At 46.2% G+C, this 20,872-nt stretch overlaps 1 protein-coding gene across 17 annotated transcripts in view; it reads right to left on the reverse strand.

Moving 5' to 3' along the window:
• The window catches only part of CDH23 (cadherin related 23), an 846,530-nt gene that overhangs the window by 64,382 nt on the left and 761,276 nt on the right, over positions 1–20,872 (reverse strand). For all 17 annotated transcript variants that reach the window (XM_053312564.1, XM_053312546.1, XM_053312548.1 and 14 more), the window contains 5 exons: positions 13,381–13,550; positions 5,825–5,962; positions 4,587–4,706; positions 3,266–3,443; positions 1,783–1,994 (listed from right to left, as the gene is read on the reverse strand). In XM_053312564.1, the coding sequence (XP_053168539.1) occupies positions 1,783–1,994; positions 3,266–3,443; positions 4,587–4,706; positions 5,825–5,962; positions 13,381–13,550 (818 nt within the window). The remainder of the gene's footprint in view (positions 1–1,782; positions 1,995–3,265; positions 3,444–4,586; positions 4,707–5,824; positions 5,963–13,380; positions 13,551–20,872) is intronic.

Genomic DNA, 20,872 nt, shown 5'->3' on the forward strand with positions numbered 1-20,872 from the left:
TGGGACAGAGTGCTTGCAGTTGAATCTAAGAGAGACAGCAGCGTCTGCGTCGTAGAAGGGTGGAGACCCACCTCAGTATCTGCAGCAGTGTCCTCCATGTCGAATGCCGGGAGAGGTGATCGATATCGAGGAGTGACTTGTTTCGATGTTGAGATCACTGGTGTGTGCAACGTCGACGAGACATTTGGACAAGACACAGCTGGTATCGATGTGGGGGATGAAGGAACTGGCGTCGGAGCTGGCGAAAGCGATCTTGCTCTCGGCATCGAGAAGGTCGGTATTGGCATTGGTCTCTGCGTTGAAGGGCGGGTCAAGATCGGTGTTGGTGATGGAGGGTCGACTTCAACATCCTGAACAGGCGTGGAAGGTGCAGGTAGAGCTGACGAAGAAGCCTGAATTGCCGAAGGAGAGGGATTATGAACTTGAGTCAGGTCGATTAACTTTTGTCGTTTTTGCAAAAGGTGCCGACGTTGCAGCCGGAGCGGAGCATTTCAGAGACTTTGTCCTATCGGTATGTTCATCGACGTCGGGGTCGCTGTCAGTAGTGGAAGAGACACGACGATTATGTTTTGACATCGAGGTCGAGGATTTTCTCAAAGTCGAGGGGCTGTGCATAGCTTTTGATGTTGAGGGATGGTCCGATGTCGAGGCATGTCTTGGAGATGCCGAGTGCATCGAGGTAGAGGATTTCGGTCTTGAATGAGGTGATACCGAACGCATCGAGGTTGAGGGTTTTGACTTCAAGTGAGGCATTGAAGTAGGTTTTGGTGGAACTTTCGACGTCAAATGACGGGGTGTGCCCGGTGTCGAGGGACTTAACACTTCATCATAAATTGCTACCCTGAGGCGAAGTGCCCGATTCTTCCAGTTGCAGGGGAGTAATGGCAGGTGAGAGGGCACGCCCTCAACTCCTGTCTGTGGCTTCCAGCGGCATCTGGTGGGCCACTGTGCAAAACAGGATGCTGGACTAGATGGGCCTTGGGCCTGATCCAGCAGGGCTGTTCTTATGTTCCACGTTTGCTTGGAAAACAAAAGGCATATTTTGCAGGAGGAGACATTATGCTCCTCACCCAACCAAATCAGGCACAAATCATGAAGGTCCTTTGAGGGGAGTTTAGCATTGCAGCCCTCACACCTCTTAAAAGACTTTTTCTCCTCAGCCATTACAGTAAGCGAGAGGGGTAGTCAAGTCCGGTCCGCAGTTAAAGCCAGTCGAAGGTTGTCAGCTGGTCTGAGTCAGAAATTAGGAAATGTCGTCAGCCAGGAAAAAGGTCATACACTAAAGTTCAGTCCAGTGGTAATAATAGTTCTTTGGGTTTTTTTAAAGAACTCACGAGGAACTTTCCGACGGAGAGGCGGCAGAACCGAGGTCGAAACGCAAAGGCGGTCAGAAAAGAATTGAGGAACATGGAGCTCAGCCCGCTCTTAAATAGCATGCTCTGCGTGGGGGCGGGGCTTGGATGCCTCAACAAGCTGAGGCATGGCTACCACGGGGTTTCCTGCGCAGGCGCAGAACTCATTCTTATGGCTGTCGATGGATCTCAATCCAGATCTAGATGCTATTCATTCATATTTACTACCCTACATGAGACAGAGAACTGCCTTTATATGTTGTTGGCTAGGAAAGGAAGTTATGGATATAAACACTAATCAAAGCAACTTGCAGTGGATTCCCAACTTGTAGTGGAAATCTGTTGTACTAAACAGCAGTAGTTATAGAAGGCCAGACCTGGAAAACTGTTATATCAGAAGAAGCATGAGATATTCCAGCTGGAAATTTACCTCTTTAATATGCAAAATAGTACCATTGGGGGGCCGGACAAATAACGGTCGGTTATCATTGATGTCAATGACATCCACCTGGAGCATAGTAGTCCCCCAGAGTGGTGGTCTTCCTTTGTCAGTAGCCACCACTGTCAGATTGAATCTCTCATAAGACTGCAGACGTCTGCGAGTTGTTATGAGCCCTGAATCCTTATGGATTTTGAAGGCCTCTAAGGACAGAAGAGACATATCTCACTTTGGATACAGCATAATTGTTTACAAAAATATTTTCTCTATAAAAACAGTGTTATAGCTTAGCATATAGTAAAAATGAGAATCAGGTTGGGAGAATGGAACCGAAAGGCTGGATAAAAGTATTCATATGCCCGCAGAGAACACTATAAATTCATTCATGTCAAGTTGCTAGTTGTGAAATTCTCCATCACAACAGTACATTGAATCCTAGACCTGTGCAAAGTTGGATTGGCAATGCAGGAACTGATCCAACATTGTGGCAAGTGTTAAAAACTTGGCCAGATTTTGATATTATACTGGGTCCCCAATATTGGATTGGAATTGCCAGAATTCATGCCAGACTGTCAGAATTAATATTGGAATTAATGTTGGACTGTCGGAAGCACAAGGAAATTGCCATTTTGAAAAACAAAGAAAATTGGATTGTTCAATGGGGAAATGGAATATAAAATCAGGAAAAATAAATTGCTCAGTCTAGGACTTCAAAATTTGGCACAGATGAAGTACAGGTTGGCAGAACACCGTGTAGTGAATTTGAAGTAAATCGGACAATCCTGTGATTTTTAATGAATTTTAATGAGGTGTTCTTGTGCAAGAACACCATTCTAACAATGGCAGAATGGTGCTCTCAGTGTTGTGGAGTCCATGTAGGTCTCTCCCTGAAACATTTTAGTTGAATTAGAATTAATCTGATATTTGGGTGCTAAACAGGCCTGTTTTGTACCCTTTGCTTGCTTATCAGTATAGTTGATTTTATACAGCAGTTGTAATGTGTAAAATTATTTACAATTTGTCTGATTCACTTCAAATTCACTACACAGAATCCTTCCATCTCATACTTCACTTCTACTGAATGCCAAAGTCCTAGGACATTTCCCCTGAATTATTTTCATTTCCCCATTGACTTCTATGGGAAACCATCCAACTTAAGGACCTGACGTTAAGTCAGATTTCCGACCAGAAATCCAACTCCAACCCAACAACCACAGGGGACCAAGATTCTGACTCCAGTATTTTCAAAATTGGATCAGATTGGCTCTAAAGCCTCCTATTCCTTGCTGTGATCCATGGGGCCCTCAATCTGTAAACTACTGACTAAAGAAAAATGAAACCCATCAGGGCTAATAATACTTTTAACATCATGTCTAGTTTGGCTTCTGTGCCTTTGAAAATTTCTAGGATTTTAACCAGTCTCTCTCTCTTTCAACTGTCTATATACCTATACTCTGTTAATGGAACTACATACCTACTCCAGGCCCCTCCATATTGTACGTCACCACTCCATTGTCTCCTTCATCAGGGTCAGTGGCAGTCATTATGATCACAGAAGTCCCTGCTGGTTCATTTTCATACACGCTGGTACTGAACTGTTTTTTAGCAAACTGCGGGCGGCAGTCATTGATATCCAGAACTGTAATCAACACCTGTCATCAAAGCAAATCATTAATGTGGTAATAGACCAAGAAAATCTTGGACGCATCAAAGCACATGAGTATAGTGGCCTTCCCATTGGCTTCATCTGTTAACAATGGTGAATGCAAGAAGCTGACACAAATTTCCTGGCTGCTGCAGCTGCTATGCGTTTTCTGCATTTCTAAATTACTGGAGCAGTATAGGGAATAGCAATCGTAACATTCCCATAAATAAAGAACTAAACCTTTGTCTCTGACTGTGCTACTCCTTTTCTTCTTCCCGTAATATCTGTTCTCTTTCTTGTATTCTCAGGTTGATTCTTCTTCTCCTTTGTTCTGACTCAGCTTATGCATTTGTTTTTTGGGTTTTTTTTTTAAATTCAGCTATATCCCCTTCCCCATCTATCTTGAACTTCCATACATTCACAACCTCATGAAGCTTCTTGTCTGTGATGTATAGTAAATCAGAAATGCATAGAGGTTCACAGCATGACATAAGCAACACCATTATGTTTAACTAAACTCAAGGATCTGCTCTGCTAGAAGGATGCTTACTACTGTGTATTCTCTCTAGTAGTCTTCCATCTCCCATAAGTTAGAGTGACCGTGAATGTAGAACAATTTTGAGATAAGGCTGTCTGTCTGCCTGCGTGCATGTTTGTGGTTTATTCCCTAATCTTAGCAAGTCATGATGACGTATTTGCTATGTAGCTGAACAACATGTTATTCTGGAGAACAATTTTAAGAGTATAAATGTATGCTCTCTGTAATGGTCCTTTGTCCTGCTTTGAGCATAAGCCAAAGTAGTACCTCTGCAGAATAAAAGCTTTGATCTTTAAGACCTCTCATCTGGGCTGATTATTGGCTCCAACTGCCCAGAAAAGAACCTCCCCTACTGGGTCAAGTCTACCCTAATACACCATCAGTATTTCTTCACTTCAAGATATAGTGTTTCACAGAGTATGATCACTTACTTTTGATCATACTCTGAAACAGTACATCTTCTGTCCTAGTTGTTTCATTTGGAACAGAAATATTGAGTACAGCTGCAGATGAGCAAAGCAGAAAAAGTGATACTTTGCCTCTTGCAAATATAGTGGACACCCTTTCAAGTGCTTGAAAAAATGCTGTAAAGTCTCCATATCCCATGGTTACCTGCACAGAGTTCTCTCGGCGGTTACTAGAAATGTCTCCTGGATTGTCTCTGGCTACAGCTGTCAACGTATAATGATCGTTCTTTTCCCGGTCCAGGGTTGATAGAATGTAGATATCGCCCTGGAACACACACAAAGCTCCAGAAGTTTATTGGGTCCTTTCAGAGAAACCTCTGGCACCACTGCGGAGACAGTGGTTGACATTCTGCACAGTGGAATGCAGCAATACAGACCCGTCCATGCCACTGTAGGGGAGCTCTAAATCATCTGGTGATGCTGCCATGTAAGACAGCAGTACTGGTACTGCTGACTCTTGTGTGATCCCACCTTGTGTGCTGCTTCCATTATTCCCAATGGAAGTAGCAAGCAATGTGCAATCATGCAACCATCAACAGAACCAATACTGCTCACTTGTGCAGCAGTACTGCCAAGTGATTTGGAGCCCTGCAGCGGTGTCGGTGTGTCTGTATTGCCCATACTGTGCTGCACAGAATGTCAACCAGTAAAATCAAATGAATTGGTGGTCAGAATGTAGTTTCTATTTCAGGTATGCCAGGCAAAAGGGAGCTTATAGCTTCTCTTGCTTGAGCAGACAAGTTCCTTCCCTACATGTCATGACTTTTGCAGTCACTGTTTGACATGATGTGCAGCATTATGGAGCTGTAATACTGCACCCTCCAGGTTGCTACAGACTTCAAAGCAAGCCCCGATGCTCTTCAGTGGTAGAAGCAATTCTGCCGGTTTCCCCATTGTCATGAATGGGCAAACCAGTGGAAACGCTGCTTCCGCACCCGCTTCTTCTGAACAGTGTTGGGGCTTGCTTTAAAGTCTACTATAAACCAGGAGCCCAGTGTCACAGCTCTGTAATGTGTGTGTCATATCAGCCACTAAAGGTCCATCTGCATCAGTGTCCCTGTGCTGCAGTTCTGGCATTGGTGTCTTAAGACCTGCCATAAAATATGCTGCACATTAAGGTGGGTGGCAATGTCGTGATAAAGGAGGCATTGGGTATCGGTTAAATTCAGACAAAATGTGATGGGGAAGGGCATTAAAATATCTTTACACAAGTGTGGCAGATGTCATTAATTTATTTTTCAAATCTGTATGCAAGCAACATAATTAAAACATTACATAGTCAGGGTTGCCTAATAGCAAACAATTCTAAAACAAGCAGGATAAAAATAAAATTAATTACAGACTTGGCCAGTCCGAGGCCTGCATGTTGGCTTAACATATTACCGTGTTGGGGTTGATTCCAAACTTGCCCTCTCCATCTCCTAGGCTGTACCGGATGAGAGCAAAGTGTCCAGAATCTGCGTCAGTTGCTCGGAGCTTCATAATGACAGTGCCCAGTGGGACATCCTCAAAAACAGGCTTCTACAAGAACAAGAGGAGATAATTGCAGTCAGAAAAACAGGTTGATCACCTGTAACTATTGATTTGGTAGAGATCCGTTGACATCCATAAGTATGGGTTCTGTGTCTGCGCAAGAACCACACAGTAGCAATGCCACAGCTTGTTGAGGCATACAAGCCCCGTCTCCATGCCTACAGTGTGCTATTTAAAGGTGGGCTGGGTGCCATGTTCCTCAGTTCTAGGTTGACCACCATGAAGGATTATCATCTGGATAAGCCGGTGAGTTCATCACCCTTGAAGAAGAAGAATGGTCTGCACACTGATACGCACATAGCAGAGCACTACTGCAGAGGGGTGGTCTGGGAGGGTCTTATGGTTGTCGACGGATCTCTACCAGATCAATAGTTACAGGTGATTAACTTGTTTATCTGGATCGAGATCCACCGAGATCCATAAGTATGGGCGTTTAGCTAGCTCCCCATGGAAGAGGGTGCAGTAGTAGTTATTGTAACACCCACTTAAAAATGCTTCTCCTGAAGTTTGCCTCGGCAACAAAGCGCACATCTATGGCTTAGTATTTCATGGAAAGTAACTCCATGGACCATGTTGCTGCCCTACAGATGTCTGTGAAAGTTACCCCTGACAAGTGTGCAGCCAATGAAGCCTAGGCATGAGAAGAGTGGGCCTTGATTGCTTCTGGTGGTTTTATGTTCTGCAACTTGTAGGTCAGCAAGATGAGCTCAACCAGCCAGCTGGACATTCTTTGTCTGGATATGCTGGCACCTTTGGCTGGTTCCTTGTAGGCCACAAAGAGGCACTTGGTGGTTCTAAAGTCTTTGGTACACATTAGGTAGTACAACAGTGCCCTGCGTACATCCAGAGAGTGCATTGTGCCTTCCAAAGTGTAGTTGGATCTCTGAAGAATGTAGGGAACACAATGTCCTGATTGAGGTGGAAGTTGGACACTATTTTGGGCAAAATATCAGGAAACCGTGCATCCTGGAATAAGTCTTAAAATGCAGCCATTTCTCAAAATAGTTATGTCTAGTGGAGGGCTTTCTTGGATTAAGCAAGATATTTTTCAGAAGTCGATTCACCATGCTGTCATATGGAATGTGAGCATGTCTGGGTGGAGGACAAGTCTGTTGTCCTGGGACAGGAGGTCTAGCTTCTGAGGCAGACAATGTAATGCCTGTAATGTCTGTAATGGCTTCCTGATAGTTTGAGCAGCTGTGGCAACCATGGTTGCCTTGGCCACCATGGAGTCACTAGGATGCATGATGTAGGAGCAGCTAGGAGATGTGCTACTAGTTGACTTATCAGAGGATGTGGTGGAAACATGTATAGTTTCACTCGAGTCCAGTCCACCTGAAAAGCATCCCCTAGAGACAGAGGGTCGTGTCTCGCCCATGAGCAAAAGCAAGTATATTTTGTGTTCTCTGAAGTCGCAAAAAGGTCTATGGTTGGGCTCATCCACAGGTCGAAAAGAGAAGCAATATATTCCCACTTGAGTTCCCACTCATGTTGCCATTGCTGTGCAAACTTGCGGCTTAGATAGTCCACTAGGACATTGTCCAAGCCCTCTATGTGGATGGCTATTGGAAAAACTTGGTGCCTGATACACCAGTGCCACAGTTGTATGCTGAGAGCACACAGGTCCTTGACACTGTTCCCCCCTGACAACTGATGTATGCTTGGGCTGTGGTGTTGTCCAATTGTACTTGGATGACTTTACCTTGTAACAGTGGTAGGAAGGCCTTCATCGCCTGGAAGACAGCCAGAAACTCCAGGAAGTTGATGTGTGTAGGATTTGTGATGGTATATCTATATGCTTGCGCTGGCTGTCTAAGTTTGGATGGAAAACTGACAGAAATCAAAGTTGCAGTTTCCTCATTTTCAACTGTACATGGCGTATTACTGTGTAGTAAGACACCATAAGGCCCCAGAATTGTTGGATTAGCTGAGCCGGCTGTGATGGATGTTGCTGGAACACCAGATTGCAATTCCCTGCATCCTCAAATGGGAGATCACGACAGCCATACATTTGGTAAACACCCTTGGGGCGGTGGAAAGTCTGAAGGGTAAGATGTTGTATTGGTACACTTGATTGCCTATGGTAAAGCGTAGGTATTTCCTGTGTTGTTCCCTTATGCCAATATGAAAATAGGTATCTTTCAAATCCAGCGTTGCAAGCCAGTTCTCTTGATAGAGAAGCGGTAGGATCTCTTGCAACGTTATGCAAAATTTCCTGATGCGGACAAGTTTGTTGAAGTGGCGTAGATCCCGGATGGAGCGGATTCTGCCATCCCTATTTGAAATCTGAAAATAGCGGAAGTAAAAACCTTCCTGTTTGTACACCCACTGCATAGGGTTGATTGCACCCTTTTCCAATAACTCCTTCACTTCCTCCTGTAATGACAGGGACGGTGGAGTGAACTTCATTCCCATAAAGTATTGGGTCATCTTGAATTCTATGGCATATGCTGAGGATATGATCTTTAGGACCCAGTGGTCCGATGTTATGCAGTGCCATACAGGGGCATGGTGTGCCAGCTTGATGGAGTAGTGTGCTGGTGGGAGAAATGGAACTGCAAGGCTGTTGGAGGTGCTCGCCTGCCAAGATGTTAATGCCCCTGGTGGCAGGAATGGGAGGGAGTTTAGGGGTGTTGGTGGACAGTCTCGTATCTCAAAGGCACTTTTGAGTTTCTGCCTGCTTGGTGCGTTGGGACTAAGTATTCTTGCCCTTCCCCTGGTAAGGATGCTTGTGGTACGGATAATTTCTTATAGCCCTGCCGACCTTGTTGCCTTTAACCTGTGCTCTGTTCGTTGGTGTAAGGCTGATACTTTGATCCATAAGTGGATGTTGATGGTGTAGAGGTAAAAGCCTTCGCAGTAAATATTGATTTTTTAAGTTGCTCCACGGTGGAGTCAGTCGTTTCACTGAAAAGGCCTTTCCCATCAAAGGCCAAGCCTTCAATTTTCTCCTTCATGTCACTTTGAAGGTTTGTGGATTGCAGTCATGCGTGTCTTTGTAGTGTGACAGCTGCAGCCAAGGAGGGAGACTCCGACTCAGTGAGAGGTTTTGCTGTGCTAAACAGTTGTCTGGTCAGTCCAACAGATTTTCCAGTTTTCTGGAATTTCTTTTTGAACTCTTCAGGTGATAAATTATCTAAATCTCCCTTCAGAGATTCCCATAAGCCATGATTGTACTTGGCCATGCATGGCGCATTACTGTGTTGAGTAATTAGCAATTTTAATGGACAAACATGAAGTTGAGTATATTTTTCTCCCTAGAAGGTCTAATTTTCTTCCTTCCTTTTCAGATGGGGTCATGTGCTGTCTCCCAGTTTTCAACAAGGAGGTGCAGTCGATTACCAGGGAGTTTGGTTCTGGATGTTTTAAAAGGTAAGTATTATCCTTTTCTTGAATCTGATACAGACTTTCCAGTCTTTTAGAGGTAGGAGTGGATATATGCAGTACTTCCCAAGCACACTTAGCTGCCCTGGATATTACAGGTAGAACAGGAAGAGCCACAGGTTGAGTGGCCTGTAATTTAATCATGAAATTGTATACTGGGTCATCTATTGTGGAAAGCTCAGACTTCAAATTCAAACCTAAAGCTTCTGCTCTTACATGCCTATGGTAAGCTTTCATCTCTTCATTCGGAGAAACATAGGTGGAGGGTGGCACATTAGCTGAAGGATCCACTAAGCTATTTGCATCTTCTGGATAAGATTCAAAATCAGAGGATCCATGGTGGTCTGATGGAGACCCAGTTGGAGATGAAGGAATACACATTTGGGTTTCTGTTATGGACTTGAAAGGTGGAGATTGCGCTCTTGTCTGGGTACCCACCTCCCTGAACAGTGGGGGGCTAGTCTACATTGCCTGAGACACTCCAGCTGGTGGTAGGGTCAATGTTGACTCAGAGGCAAATGTGACAGTTTTGTTTGAAGCATTCCTACTCACTAGGGTGGCAATCGGTAATGCGGAAGAGATCAGAGTGTATGACTTTGGTGCAAAGGATTTCCATGGTATTTCACCCTGATAATCATATGGGGCATCAGGGGAGCATGACCCCATGGATGCCATAGTAAGTGCAGTGCCAGCTGCTGATGTATGGGAGAACCCACAAGAACGTCAGGTTGAAGGGCTTCCTAAGTGGGCAGCAGATAAGGTAGCCTGAGGGTGTACTGGTGGAGCTGATGAGCATAGTCGAGCCCTGTCAGCACTTGAAGGAGGAAATCCCTTGACCATCAATGTAGATGGGGTACTAGAAGAGGAGTTTAGAATGGACAACAATGTGAGTGCAGTTGTAGGGTCTAAGCCAGCATCCCTATCTGCTTCTCCTTTTCCTTCACTGATATCGAATGTCAGTGTCAACATTTGACACCGTGATGAGACTTGCCTGAATGTTGACAGCACTGGAGTATGTAGACTCGATGTTGAGAGTGGGAAGTGTGGTGAGGGGACCACTGGTGTTGATGGAGCAATACAGTGTTCAGTTGGCATCGATGGCTCTGATGAGGTGACTGGTGTCAGTGCCAGGGACGAGTGAGCCCTTGATATTGACAGCATCGGTGTCTATGGGCATTGAGAGGTCCTGTCTGTATCAGTGACTTCCTTGACATTGAGGACTTGGAAGGGTCGATGTCGAGGGGAGCCTCTGACTTAGGAATCGGTATCGAAGGAAGTTGTTGCAGGTTCAATGGAGACTGTGTCCGTTCTTGTGTTAAATCGATGGTCTTAGGGGTTTTTTTGTTTCGGCATCGAAGGATCAGTAGTCAATTGGTTAGTTGCAGACTTCATGGGCCTTGGTGTCAAGCCTGGAGAACGAAAAGTCGATGTTGATGGTTTGGAAGCTTTTGACCTTGAAGGCGTTCCTGTCAAGGTCGAGGCTGATGTCAAAGGTTTGTGGGACTTGGATGCTGAAGAAGCTTTTGGTGGTGTTTTCAAAGATGAAGAAGATGGGCGTGGTTCACCTGGAATCGACGGGCTTAACACATCGTCGTAAATGGTGGCATGCAGCCAAAGAGCCCGATTCTTGCGTGTCTGTTTCGAAAATGACAGAAAAAATTTGCAAGTAGACACATTATGCTCTCCTCCTAAGCAAATGAGACACAACTCATGGAGATATTTAGAGGGGAGTTTTGCTTTGCAGCCCTCACACTGCTTAAAGCTCCGTTTGTCCTCAGCCATATCAACAGGCATATGCATAAGCTGAGTTCGTTCCGGCAGTCAAAAATGCCATTCGTTGTCCATCAGCCAGAAATAAGTCAAAAAACACCGGTCAGTGTCCATCAACCAGAAATGGGCCAAATTCTGAAATAACAGTCCTTTAAACACACACACACACACACACACACACACACACACACACACACACACACACAAACTCACAAAATTGAATGTGCTGAAGAACTATTCCAATGATGAGTGACAGACCAAGGTCCAAATGCAATGCTGGTAGGAAAAGAACTGAGGAGTATGGCACCCAGCCCGCCTGAATAACATGCTGTAGGCGTGGAGGCGGGGCTTGGATGCCTCAAAGAGCTGTGGCATTGCTACTACGTGTTTCCTGCACAGGCACAGAACCCATACTTATTGATCTTGATGGATCTCGATCCAGATCCTGTGGGTAATAGCTATCAAAAAGTGTATCAGATCCATTTCACATAATCTTTGAGGTGTCAGTGTAACATTTATTTATCCCTGGACCCCCAAAAATGAAGACAGGACACGTGTGTATGGAATAAAATAGGGCCACACTTTATTAACTAGCAATAAAGGATAAGCAACAAGATAACAATTAACTAGAGTACGGGCCACTCTTCAGCCTCCTATCAAGAACTGCCTGCCCACTTGAGCTTTTGGGTGAAGCAATAGGGCCTGAAAGAGGCCAGCAGTGTCCGCTGAATAGCTTCATCCAGTCACACAGTTTACTGTGCCGAGGAGGCAACCACCCTGGTCACTCCCCACTTGAGCCCCCAAACTCTGAGTGGGTGAGCCAAGGGGCCACAAAAAGTTGTCCGATCACAGCCAACCCTGGGCCACAAAACCCTGAGGTGCTATTCCATGGAGCCACCCTTCACCTACAACAGGTGCCTCCGGTTGCACACAATTGATTCCTTACCTGACCCTGCCCACACTCACCTGCCTGTGTGAGCAAATACCTAACCTTACATACTCCCACCCCTAACTCCTCAAATACACTACAATGAGGTGTAGGTGGGAAAATCTACACCCCAAGCCATTCTGGGTGAAGACAAAAAATTACTACTTGGCCCTGAAACAACCAGCTAATCTCTCACTGCGTAACAGGAGGGTGGGTGGGAGCTGCTTGCCTGAAGAACTGCAGGTGGGAGGGAGCCCAAGCTGCACATTCAAAGTGCAGCTCCTGCTTCCTATTGGTCGGCGTGATCTCTGGCACCACTCAGACGGCATCCCCCATCACATGGAGAGGGCAGATGTAACATGTCTGTTCTGCCTCTATGGAGCCCGGGTCCAAACCCTGCCCTGCCCAACACCGTTCTGCGCCGGGCAGAGCAACATTTGATTGATGCATACAAACCTAATCTGTGATTCACACAACACATAATCAGCTTGTGGAATTCATTGCCACAAGATGTGTTGATTGCTTTTTCTCTTAGATTGCTTTTAAGAGGATTAGGCAAATTCACAGAAGATATACCTGACTAAATAGAATCATCATGTTCAGTGGCAGTATAGCTCTGAGTACTGGGTTTATTTATCTTTATTTATTACATACTTATACCATCAATTTATAAAACTCAAGGTGGGTTAGAAAAGAGGAAGGTCATCACTATCATGCCCTACTTGTAACTTTTCAGGGACATCTGTCTGATCAGTATTGGATGTAGATTCCAAACTAGGTTGGCATGATCCAACAAGGCAATTCTTACCTTCTTTTGCTCTTACAACAATTTTACAAACCAGCTTATCATAGGATAATTGCAATTAATTTAATAGCATAACATAAGCCAGAATTAATCAGCATCTCTTTCCTCCAGCAAGTATATAGTAAAATTCTTTTAGCGAAGTAAAGCGCTTATTGGGGGGCTATTCACATGACCGCACGGGCAGGTGGGGGGGGAGAGGCAGGGTTCAACCTACCTCTCCTCCTCTCCAGACGATCACTCTGAGCCTGGGCGGCACACAAGCCATGCACGCACATGACCAGAACTGCCGGAACCAGTGCAGATGACTATCTGCACTACTCCTGGCAAGGTGGGTAAACAGAGAATCCCACAGTCAGAATACTAGCCTGACTTGATTTCATACAGGCAGTTATACAGTTATCTCTACTATACTAGTGGCCTATTTAAATACAAGCTTTGTATCATGATTGTTGTCTTCCCATCTTGTCTCTGTTCCCTCCCTCTTACCTCCCCCCACACATACATTCTGTTCCAATTCACCTGGTAGGATGGCTGGCTGAAGATGGGGTTATTGTCATTAATATCCACAATTTCTAGGTATACCGGTATCTCAGCTGATCTCCGTGGAGATCCGTTATCTGAGGCCCGAACAGTGAAGTTCAACCATTGCACCTCTTCATAGTCAACCGTCCTGTTGGAAACTACCTTTCCTGGAAGAGAGAAGGTAGACATTAGGACTGCTATGCTATATGATCCTTCAACTATTCTCTTACCTTTTTGCAGTCTTTCAGTACATAGATTTGAATATGCATGAAAAGACACTCTACAAACTGTCACAGGACAGATACTACATGAATTGCAATTAGAGATTCATTGTGACAAATTTCAGAATGATTCTCTAGAAACACACATACACATTCAGGGCTTTTACAAAAGAATATTTTAAGACTCTACTGATAACTTAATGCTAGATGGGAGTCCGTGCTCGCTGATGATCATGAACTGTGACACTCTTTTTGGCTGAAGCTAGAGAATGCTTTTGATAAACATTCCTGCATAATAAGCAAAAACCATGCAGGTACAGTTTTTAGCCTACTTTCCATAAGGAAAGTAAGCTCATGAGATCACCTAGCATTGAGTGTGTGTGTGTGTGTGTGTGTGTGTTCGTTCCTCTTTCAACATCACAATGCCTGGATCAATATGAATCAAATTGGGTACAGTTGTAGGTACACATAGGGACACCTCAATGGTACATTTTGTAATAATGTCATCCACCCCGGTGGATGCGTAAACATTTGAGTGGGCTAACTTGTGGACCATCTAACCGATTTGAACCAAATGTGGTACAGTTGTAGAGAGTGACACATAGGGACACCTCAGTGGCATAGTCTGTGATGATGTCATCCACCCTGATTCAAGATGGTGGATGCATAAACACTTGAGGTGCAAGTGGCCTAACTTATGAACCGCCTAGCTGATTTGAACCAAATTTGCTGCATGTGTACGAACACATAGGGCTGGCTCAATAGCATACTTTGTGATGTCATCCATTCCAATTCAAGATGGCAGATAAACAGGTTGCTTACCTGTAACGGGTGATCTGGTAGTGGTTCCACACATTCATAAGGACTGGGTTCTGCGCCTGCGCAGACCACACTTCGGATGGAATTCTTTAGCTCCTCGCAGTGCCCAACCACTGGCAGCGTGTGGCTGCAGTACTCTTAAGCGGCGGTTAGGCGTCCCCTTTCCTCAGTTTCTTGGTGATAAGCCGACTCGCTTGACTGAGGTTGACTGACACACAAAGAAGACCTTTCCAATGGTACGCACCATAGCACTTTCTTGATCGTAGCAATACATGCAGCGGGGATGGAAGGGCGGGTCTTATGAATGTGTGGAACCACACCAGATCACCCGTTACATGTAAGCAATCTGTTTATCTGGTAGTGGTTCCAACATCCATTAGGACTGGGTGAATCACAAGCTGTAGAGAATGGAGGAGGGTGCATGAGGCTACGGTAGGACTCTCTTCAGCACCGCTCGCCTGAAATTTGCTGCCGCTGCAAGTCTTATGTCCACAGCATAATGTTTGACAAACGTCTGATGCAAAGCCCATGTGGCCGCCAAACAAATGTCCTGGAATACAATGCCTGACAGATGTGCAGCCAACGCCGCAGCTCTGGTGGAGTGCGCACAAATTCTTGCGGGAAGAGGAACCCCCTGCAAATCATATGCCTTCTTTATGAGCTCTACCAACCAGTATGCCAACTTCTGGCGAGACGGGGGTTGGCCCTTATGCCGACCCTTCTCGCAGACAAAAAGTAGCCTTGTCTTCCTTAAGTGGCGGGTAGCCTCCAGATAATAAAGCAGTGCCCGTCTGACATCCAGAGAATGCAGTGCTTTGTCAAGCGGCATTGTTGGATCTTTGAAGAAGGTAGGTAAGACTATATTTGAATTCAGATGGAAGTCGGTGAGGATCTTTGGCCAAAACTCCAGATCCAATCTCATCACCACCCGATCCTGGTGGATTACGGTATATGGTTCATCCATTCTGAGAGCCCCAAGCTCACTCACCCTTTTTGCTGTGGTCACCACCACCAAGAATAAAGTCTTAAGAGCCGTCAATTTCAACGATGCCGCCACCATGGGCTCAAAATGGGCCTCTGTAAGCGCACCAAGAACCAGCGAAAGACTCCATTTTTCCGTTGGTTCACAAACAGGTGGATACAAATTATTTAGGCCTTTCAGGAAGTCTTTACACCTAGGGTGTGTGAAAACCGTCTTGCCATCCCATCCTGGATGACGCGAAGACAGTGCGGCCATGTGCACTTTAATAGAAACATTGGCTAACCCAGCCTTTTTCAACAAAGTGAGATAAAGGAGCACGTCCTTCAGTCCGGCCTCCCCAGGCTGGAAATGATGTTCACGAGCATAGATGCAAAACCTTCGCCACTTTGCCCTGTAGCTCCTCCGTGTTGATAATCTCCGAGTATTCAGAAGGATTTTCCTTAAAAGCCTATCGTCCACGCTGTCAGATTGAGAACTGACAGGTTGGGGTGCAGGGTCTGGCCTTGATTCTGGGTTAGTTGGTCCTTCCATTTGGGAAGGCGTCTGTACGTCCCGTTTGATAGTCTGAGAAGCTGAGTGAACCAGAATTGGCGGGGCCACCACAGTGCAATCAAGACTGCCCGTGTCCGTTCTTGAAGAAGCTTGGCCACTATCCTGGGAAGGAGCGGAGTTGGTGAATATATGTAAAAGAAGCTCCTCACCCACTGAAATTGAAAGGCATCGCCCTTTGAATGCTTTCCCTGTCCCATTCGGGAGCAATAGGCCTCGCACTTTTTGTTGTGCTGTGTTGCGAAAAGATCCACTTCTGGTCTGCCCCAGGCCACAAACAGCGTGTCTAGGATTTCCGTATGCAGTTCTCATTCGTGCTGCTGTAACACAATTTCTCTGCTCAACGTATCTGCCAGGCAGTTTAAGCTGCCTTTGATGTGCATCGCCTGTAAGTGCAGACTCCTCGGGATGCACCAATTCCAGATCTGCAAACTGAGGTTGCACAGAGCCCGGGATACAGTCCCCCCTTGCTTGTTCACATAGGCTATCGCTGTGGTGTTGTCCATCTGCACTTGGACCACCATGTCCTGTAGTGCATCCTGGAAAGCGAGTAGAGCCTTGTACGCCACTAAAAGTTCCAGGAAGTTGATGTGTATATAAGACTCCCTCTGGTTCCACAAGCCCTGAGCTCTCCTGCTCCCCATGTGAGCTCCCCAGCCTCGCGCAGACGCGTCGCTCATTAGGGTACACGATGGTAAGGGAGTCTTGAATGGCACTCCCCGAAGGAGATGAGCCTGCTTCGTCCACCAATGCAGCGATAGTTGAACCTTTTTTGGCAGCAGAAGTCACAAGGTTTGCGGGTCGCAGTGTGATCGAAAAGACCGGAGGAACCACAGCTGTAAACTGCACATCCGCAGTCTTGCATAAGGAACTGTGGTGCTGCACGAAGCCATCAGGCCGAGTAGCACCTGTACAGATCTCGCCTTTTGCTCTGGTGTCATCAGGAATTGGCACACTAGGGAGTGTATGCGAAGGAATCGCTCCTCTGGCAGGAAAGCCATCTGTTGGTGCATATCGAGTCGTGCCCCAATGTACTGTAAGCTCCTTGCTGGAGACAGATGCGACTTTTTCCAGTTGATCTGGATTCCTAGGTCGTTTAGCAGTGACTTCACAATGTCTATGTCCAAGAGTAGTTGGTCCCTGGTTTGCGCTGTTATCAGCCAATCGTCGAAATGTGGGTAAACCGACAGACCGAGTACCCTTAAGTGCGCAACAACCACTGCCATGCACTTTGTAAACACTCTCGGTGCCCTTACCAGGCCGAAGGGTAGAATATTGTATTGGTATATATTGATCCATAGGGTAAATCGTAGATATTTCCGATGGTTTTGCTGTATCCCTACATGGAAGTACGCGTCCTTGAGATCGAGCGTCACAACCCATTGCGCCCCGTGTAGTAGGAGAAGGATGCCTTGCAATGTTGTCATGCGAAACTTGTGCACTTCTATGTACTGATTGAGCCAGGGTAGGTCCATTATTGGACAAATTCCCCTGTCCTTCTTTGGTATCTGAAAGTAGTGGGAGTAGAATCCCTAATGGCCTTGAGCCCACTGTACCGGCGATATTGCCTCCTTTCAAAGCAATTCCTGCACTTCTTCCCACAAAACCGGAGTGTCCGGTATGAACCTCATCCCTTGAAAGGGTGGGGTCTCCCAGAACTCTATAGCATAGCCTGTCGCAACAATCCTTAAGACCCACTGGTCTGATGTTATGTGTTGCCATGCTTGAGCATGACTGGCCAGTTTGATGTTAGTTCTGGCAGGCGTCAAGGTGGGGTTGTCCAATTCGTGGGGAGAAGGGCCCGAGATGTTGTCGGCCGAGATGTTGCTCGCCTGTGGGCTCAGAAACAGATCAAAGCTGCTGTTTCGGTTGTTGAGCCACTTTGTTGTGGCCTTGCTGGTTATTCCTGCCTCTAGACTGGTACTGTCTCCGATTACTGTGCTGATATTGGCACCTGGAGTCATGGCGTTCAGACTGCCGATAATAACCTTGCTTCCTTTGATAAGGTTGGTATTCTTGATATGATTGATAGCGAGTATTAAGCTTCTGATTAGTGAAGGATTGTGCTGTTAACTTGGATTTCTTCCACTGTTCCATGGTAGTATCTGTGTCATCCGAGAACAGGCCCTTTCCCCCAAAAGGTAAAGCTTCAATCCGATCCTTCATATCTTGTTGAAGTTGCGTGGTTCGCAACTACGCATGTTGTCTTAGGACTATTGCGGATGTTAACGTACGAGACTCAGATTCTGCCAAATGCTTCGCATTAGCTAGCTGTTGTCTAGTGGTGGAAGTTGTACGTATAAAGGTAGCCTCAAACTTCTTTAAGAATGCCTCATGATCCAAAGTCGTGCGCTGTTCATACAGGAGTTCCCACAGTGAGTGTGTGTACTTGGCCTGGCAGGCAATATAGTTTGCAATCTTAACTGAGAAGCAAGCAGTCGAATAGGTTCTTCTACCTAAGACATCCAATTTCCTCCCCTCCTTGTCCGCAGGGGTCGTATGTCGTTTACCCCCCTTAAAGGTAGTAGCACAGTCTATTACTAAAGAATTTGAGGAAGGGTGTTTCATCAAATATTCGTTTTCCTCCTCCTGCACACGGTAGAGGACTTCCAACCTTTTGGAGGTAGGCGTTGATGTCTGTAAAACGTCCCAAGCCGATTTCGCTGCATGTGATATATGAGGCAACATTGGGAGGTAAACAGGTTGCAAACCCGTAGCCTTGTTAAGCATATTATAAACAGGATCGTCCAAATCCAGTGACTTCTGCTTTACGTTGAGGCCAAACACACATGCCATTTCCGCTACCTGTTGATGATATCCCTTCATCTCCTCATTAGGGGAGATAGACGGGACCGCAGCGACATCATCAATTGGATCTGGCAGTGTGGGTTCGTCCGGAGTCTCCGGTTCTGCGGGGTCGGACGAGTAATCATCAGGATTATCCTCCTCCTCATCATCATCCTCATCCTCGTCCGAAGAGGGAGGTAAAGGTGAGGAAAGAGATAGAGGGAAAGTCAGAGGGACCACCTCACCAGTATATGAGGAGGCATCCACCTTACGTGTCGGAACTGAACGATTTGTCAGGTTTGCTTGGAGTGCCACAGTCTTCTTTGTTACCGACTGTGGGGCAAATACCTGAGGTGGCTGTGCAGTTTGCAATGCGATCGATTTCATCTGTACTGCTGTTCGTAATGGTTGTAATGGCCAATTAGCCTGTAGTGAAACTGATCTCTGTAAAGCTACAGGTGTGGCCGTTTGAGTCACCGCAGTGGCAATTTGCACCGCTGTCTCCTTTAATTGCTTTGGTGAGCAAGGATGCTCCCTTTCTGAAAGCCACAACTGGAAGAGAGAGTACTCCTCTGGGGAGACGGTACAAGTGTTCTGCCAACCCCCTTGTGGTAAAAGGCCCACCATAGGGGTTGTAGGGCAAGTCAAGGAAGGCGTCTTTGGCTTAGGAGAGGCATACAGAAAGCCCTTGAAGGTATTAGTGGAGGGTGGCATCTCCTCTGAGTGGAGCATACAGTAAAGTGTGCCCTCTTCCTCTGACGCCGTAGGCGACTTCTGACGGTCTAAAGCCACCTCTTCAGTTTCTAGAACGGGTTCCAGTCCTATTTCTGTATCATGAACTATTGCCACTGTATCGTACGGATCCACGATGGGACCACTGTCACCAACCACATATAGGTTATATTGCTTTTCTGCTGTGTCGGAGGTCAATCCTACCATGGTACCAGGTGTACCCATCCCAGGTGACTCCGACATCGACACAGGATTGTTTTCTGCAGAAATTTCAACTGGTGTTGAAGATATCTTCGATGTTGGTGGCTTCAGAATTGGAACCCTCGACGTCGACACTGTCCTCAACGTCGACGCTATTTCAGAAGGCCGAGTCGATGTCAGGAGAGATTGGCTTGGAGTCAGAGCTGGGGATAATGAGGCCGCCCGACGTTGAGGGCTCTGAAACATTTGCAACCCCGTTGGGGAGGGCGTGTGTTCAGAGCTAGCCCGGAGTTCCTTAGCCTTGTGCCTCTTCGACCTCTTCACAAGGTGATCCGAGACCGACTCCGAATATTTCCACTTCAAGCCTGGAAGAACCCCTTTCGGTTTCTTAAAGGTTTTGGCCGACGTCGATGCTCCCGGCGCCGAAGTCGCCGGTGCCGAGGCGATCTTTTTTGCCTTTCTCCTGGAAGGTGAAGCCTGATCCGCTGATGTCGAAGTGGCTGATAGGGCACCCTTTGATGATGTCGAGACTTTAGACTGCACTGTGGCAGGTCTCGAGTCCGGAGCTCCCGGTTGATTAGGCTGTAAAGCCTGCTCTATTAATGCCACCTTCAGGCGAGCAGCTCTGTTCTTAAGAGTCTGCTTGTTAAAAGTAGAACAGATGCTGAAACTGGAGAGACTATGGGATTCTCCTAAGCAGAAGAGGCAGAGATCATGCCCATCCGTGGAAGGGAGTTTCCCGTGGCAGTTACGGCACCTCTTAAAGGTGGTCTTTTCCCGCGTTTTTTCTCTGCCGGAACTCATAGGTACTCCCAAATCTCCGAATACTGGGGTAGTAATAATATACTGTGCCTGTAAGCCAGTTGATCATTAGAGTAAGCCGATGTCTGTTCCGCATCATTTGCCAGAGAAGTCCGTAGGCCGTTCCGAGTCGTTGTCTTTATTTAATCTTTACTCTTTTTAACAGTTCGTCTTTACAAAGGTTATCCAGAAAGAATAGTCAAAGTCCGAAATAGGTCAAGTCCATGTCAATCAAATAAAATCACTATCTGAGGAGCAAAAAGTTTCCCAAAGATGTGAGCGCTTAGGCGGTCAACAAGAAACTGAGGAAAGGGGATGCCTAACCGCTGCTTAAGAGTACTGCAGCCACGCGCTGCCGGCGGTTGGGCGTCGCGAGGAGCTAAAGAATTCCATCCGA

The sequence above is a fragment of the Hemicordylus capensis genome, chromosome 3, assembly GCF_027244095.1.
Source record: "Hemicordylus capensis ecotype Gifberg chromosome 3, rHemCap1.1.pri, whole genome shotgun sequence".
NCBI classification, from domain to species: Eukaryota; Metazoa; Chordata; class Lepidosauria; order Squamata; family Cordylidae; genus Hemicordylus; species Hemicordylus capensis.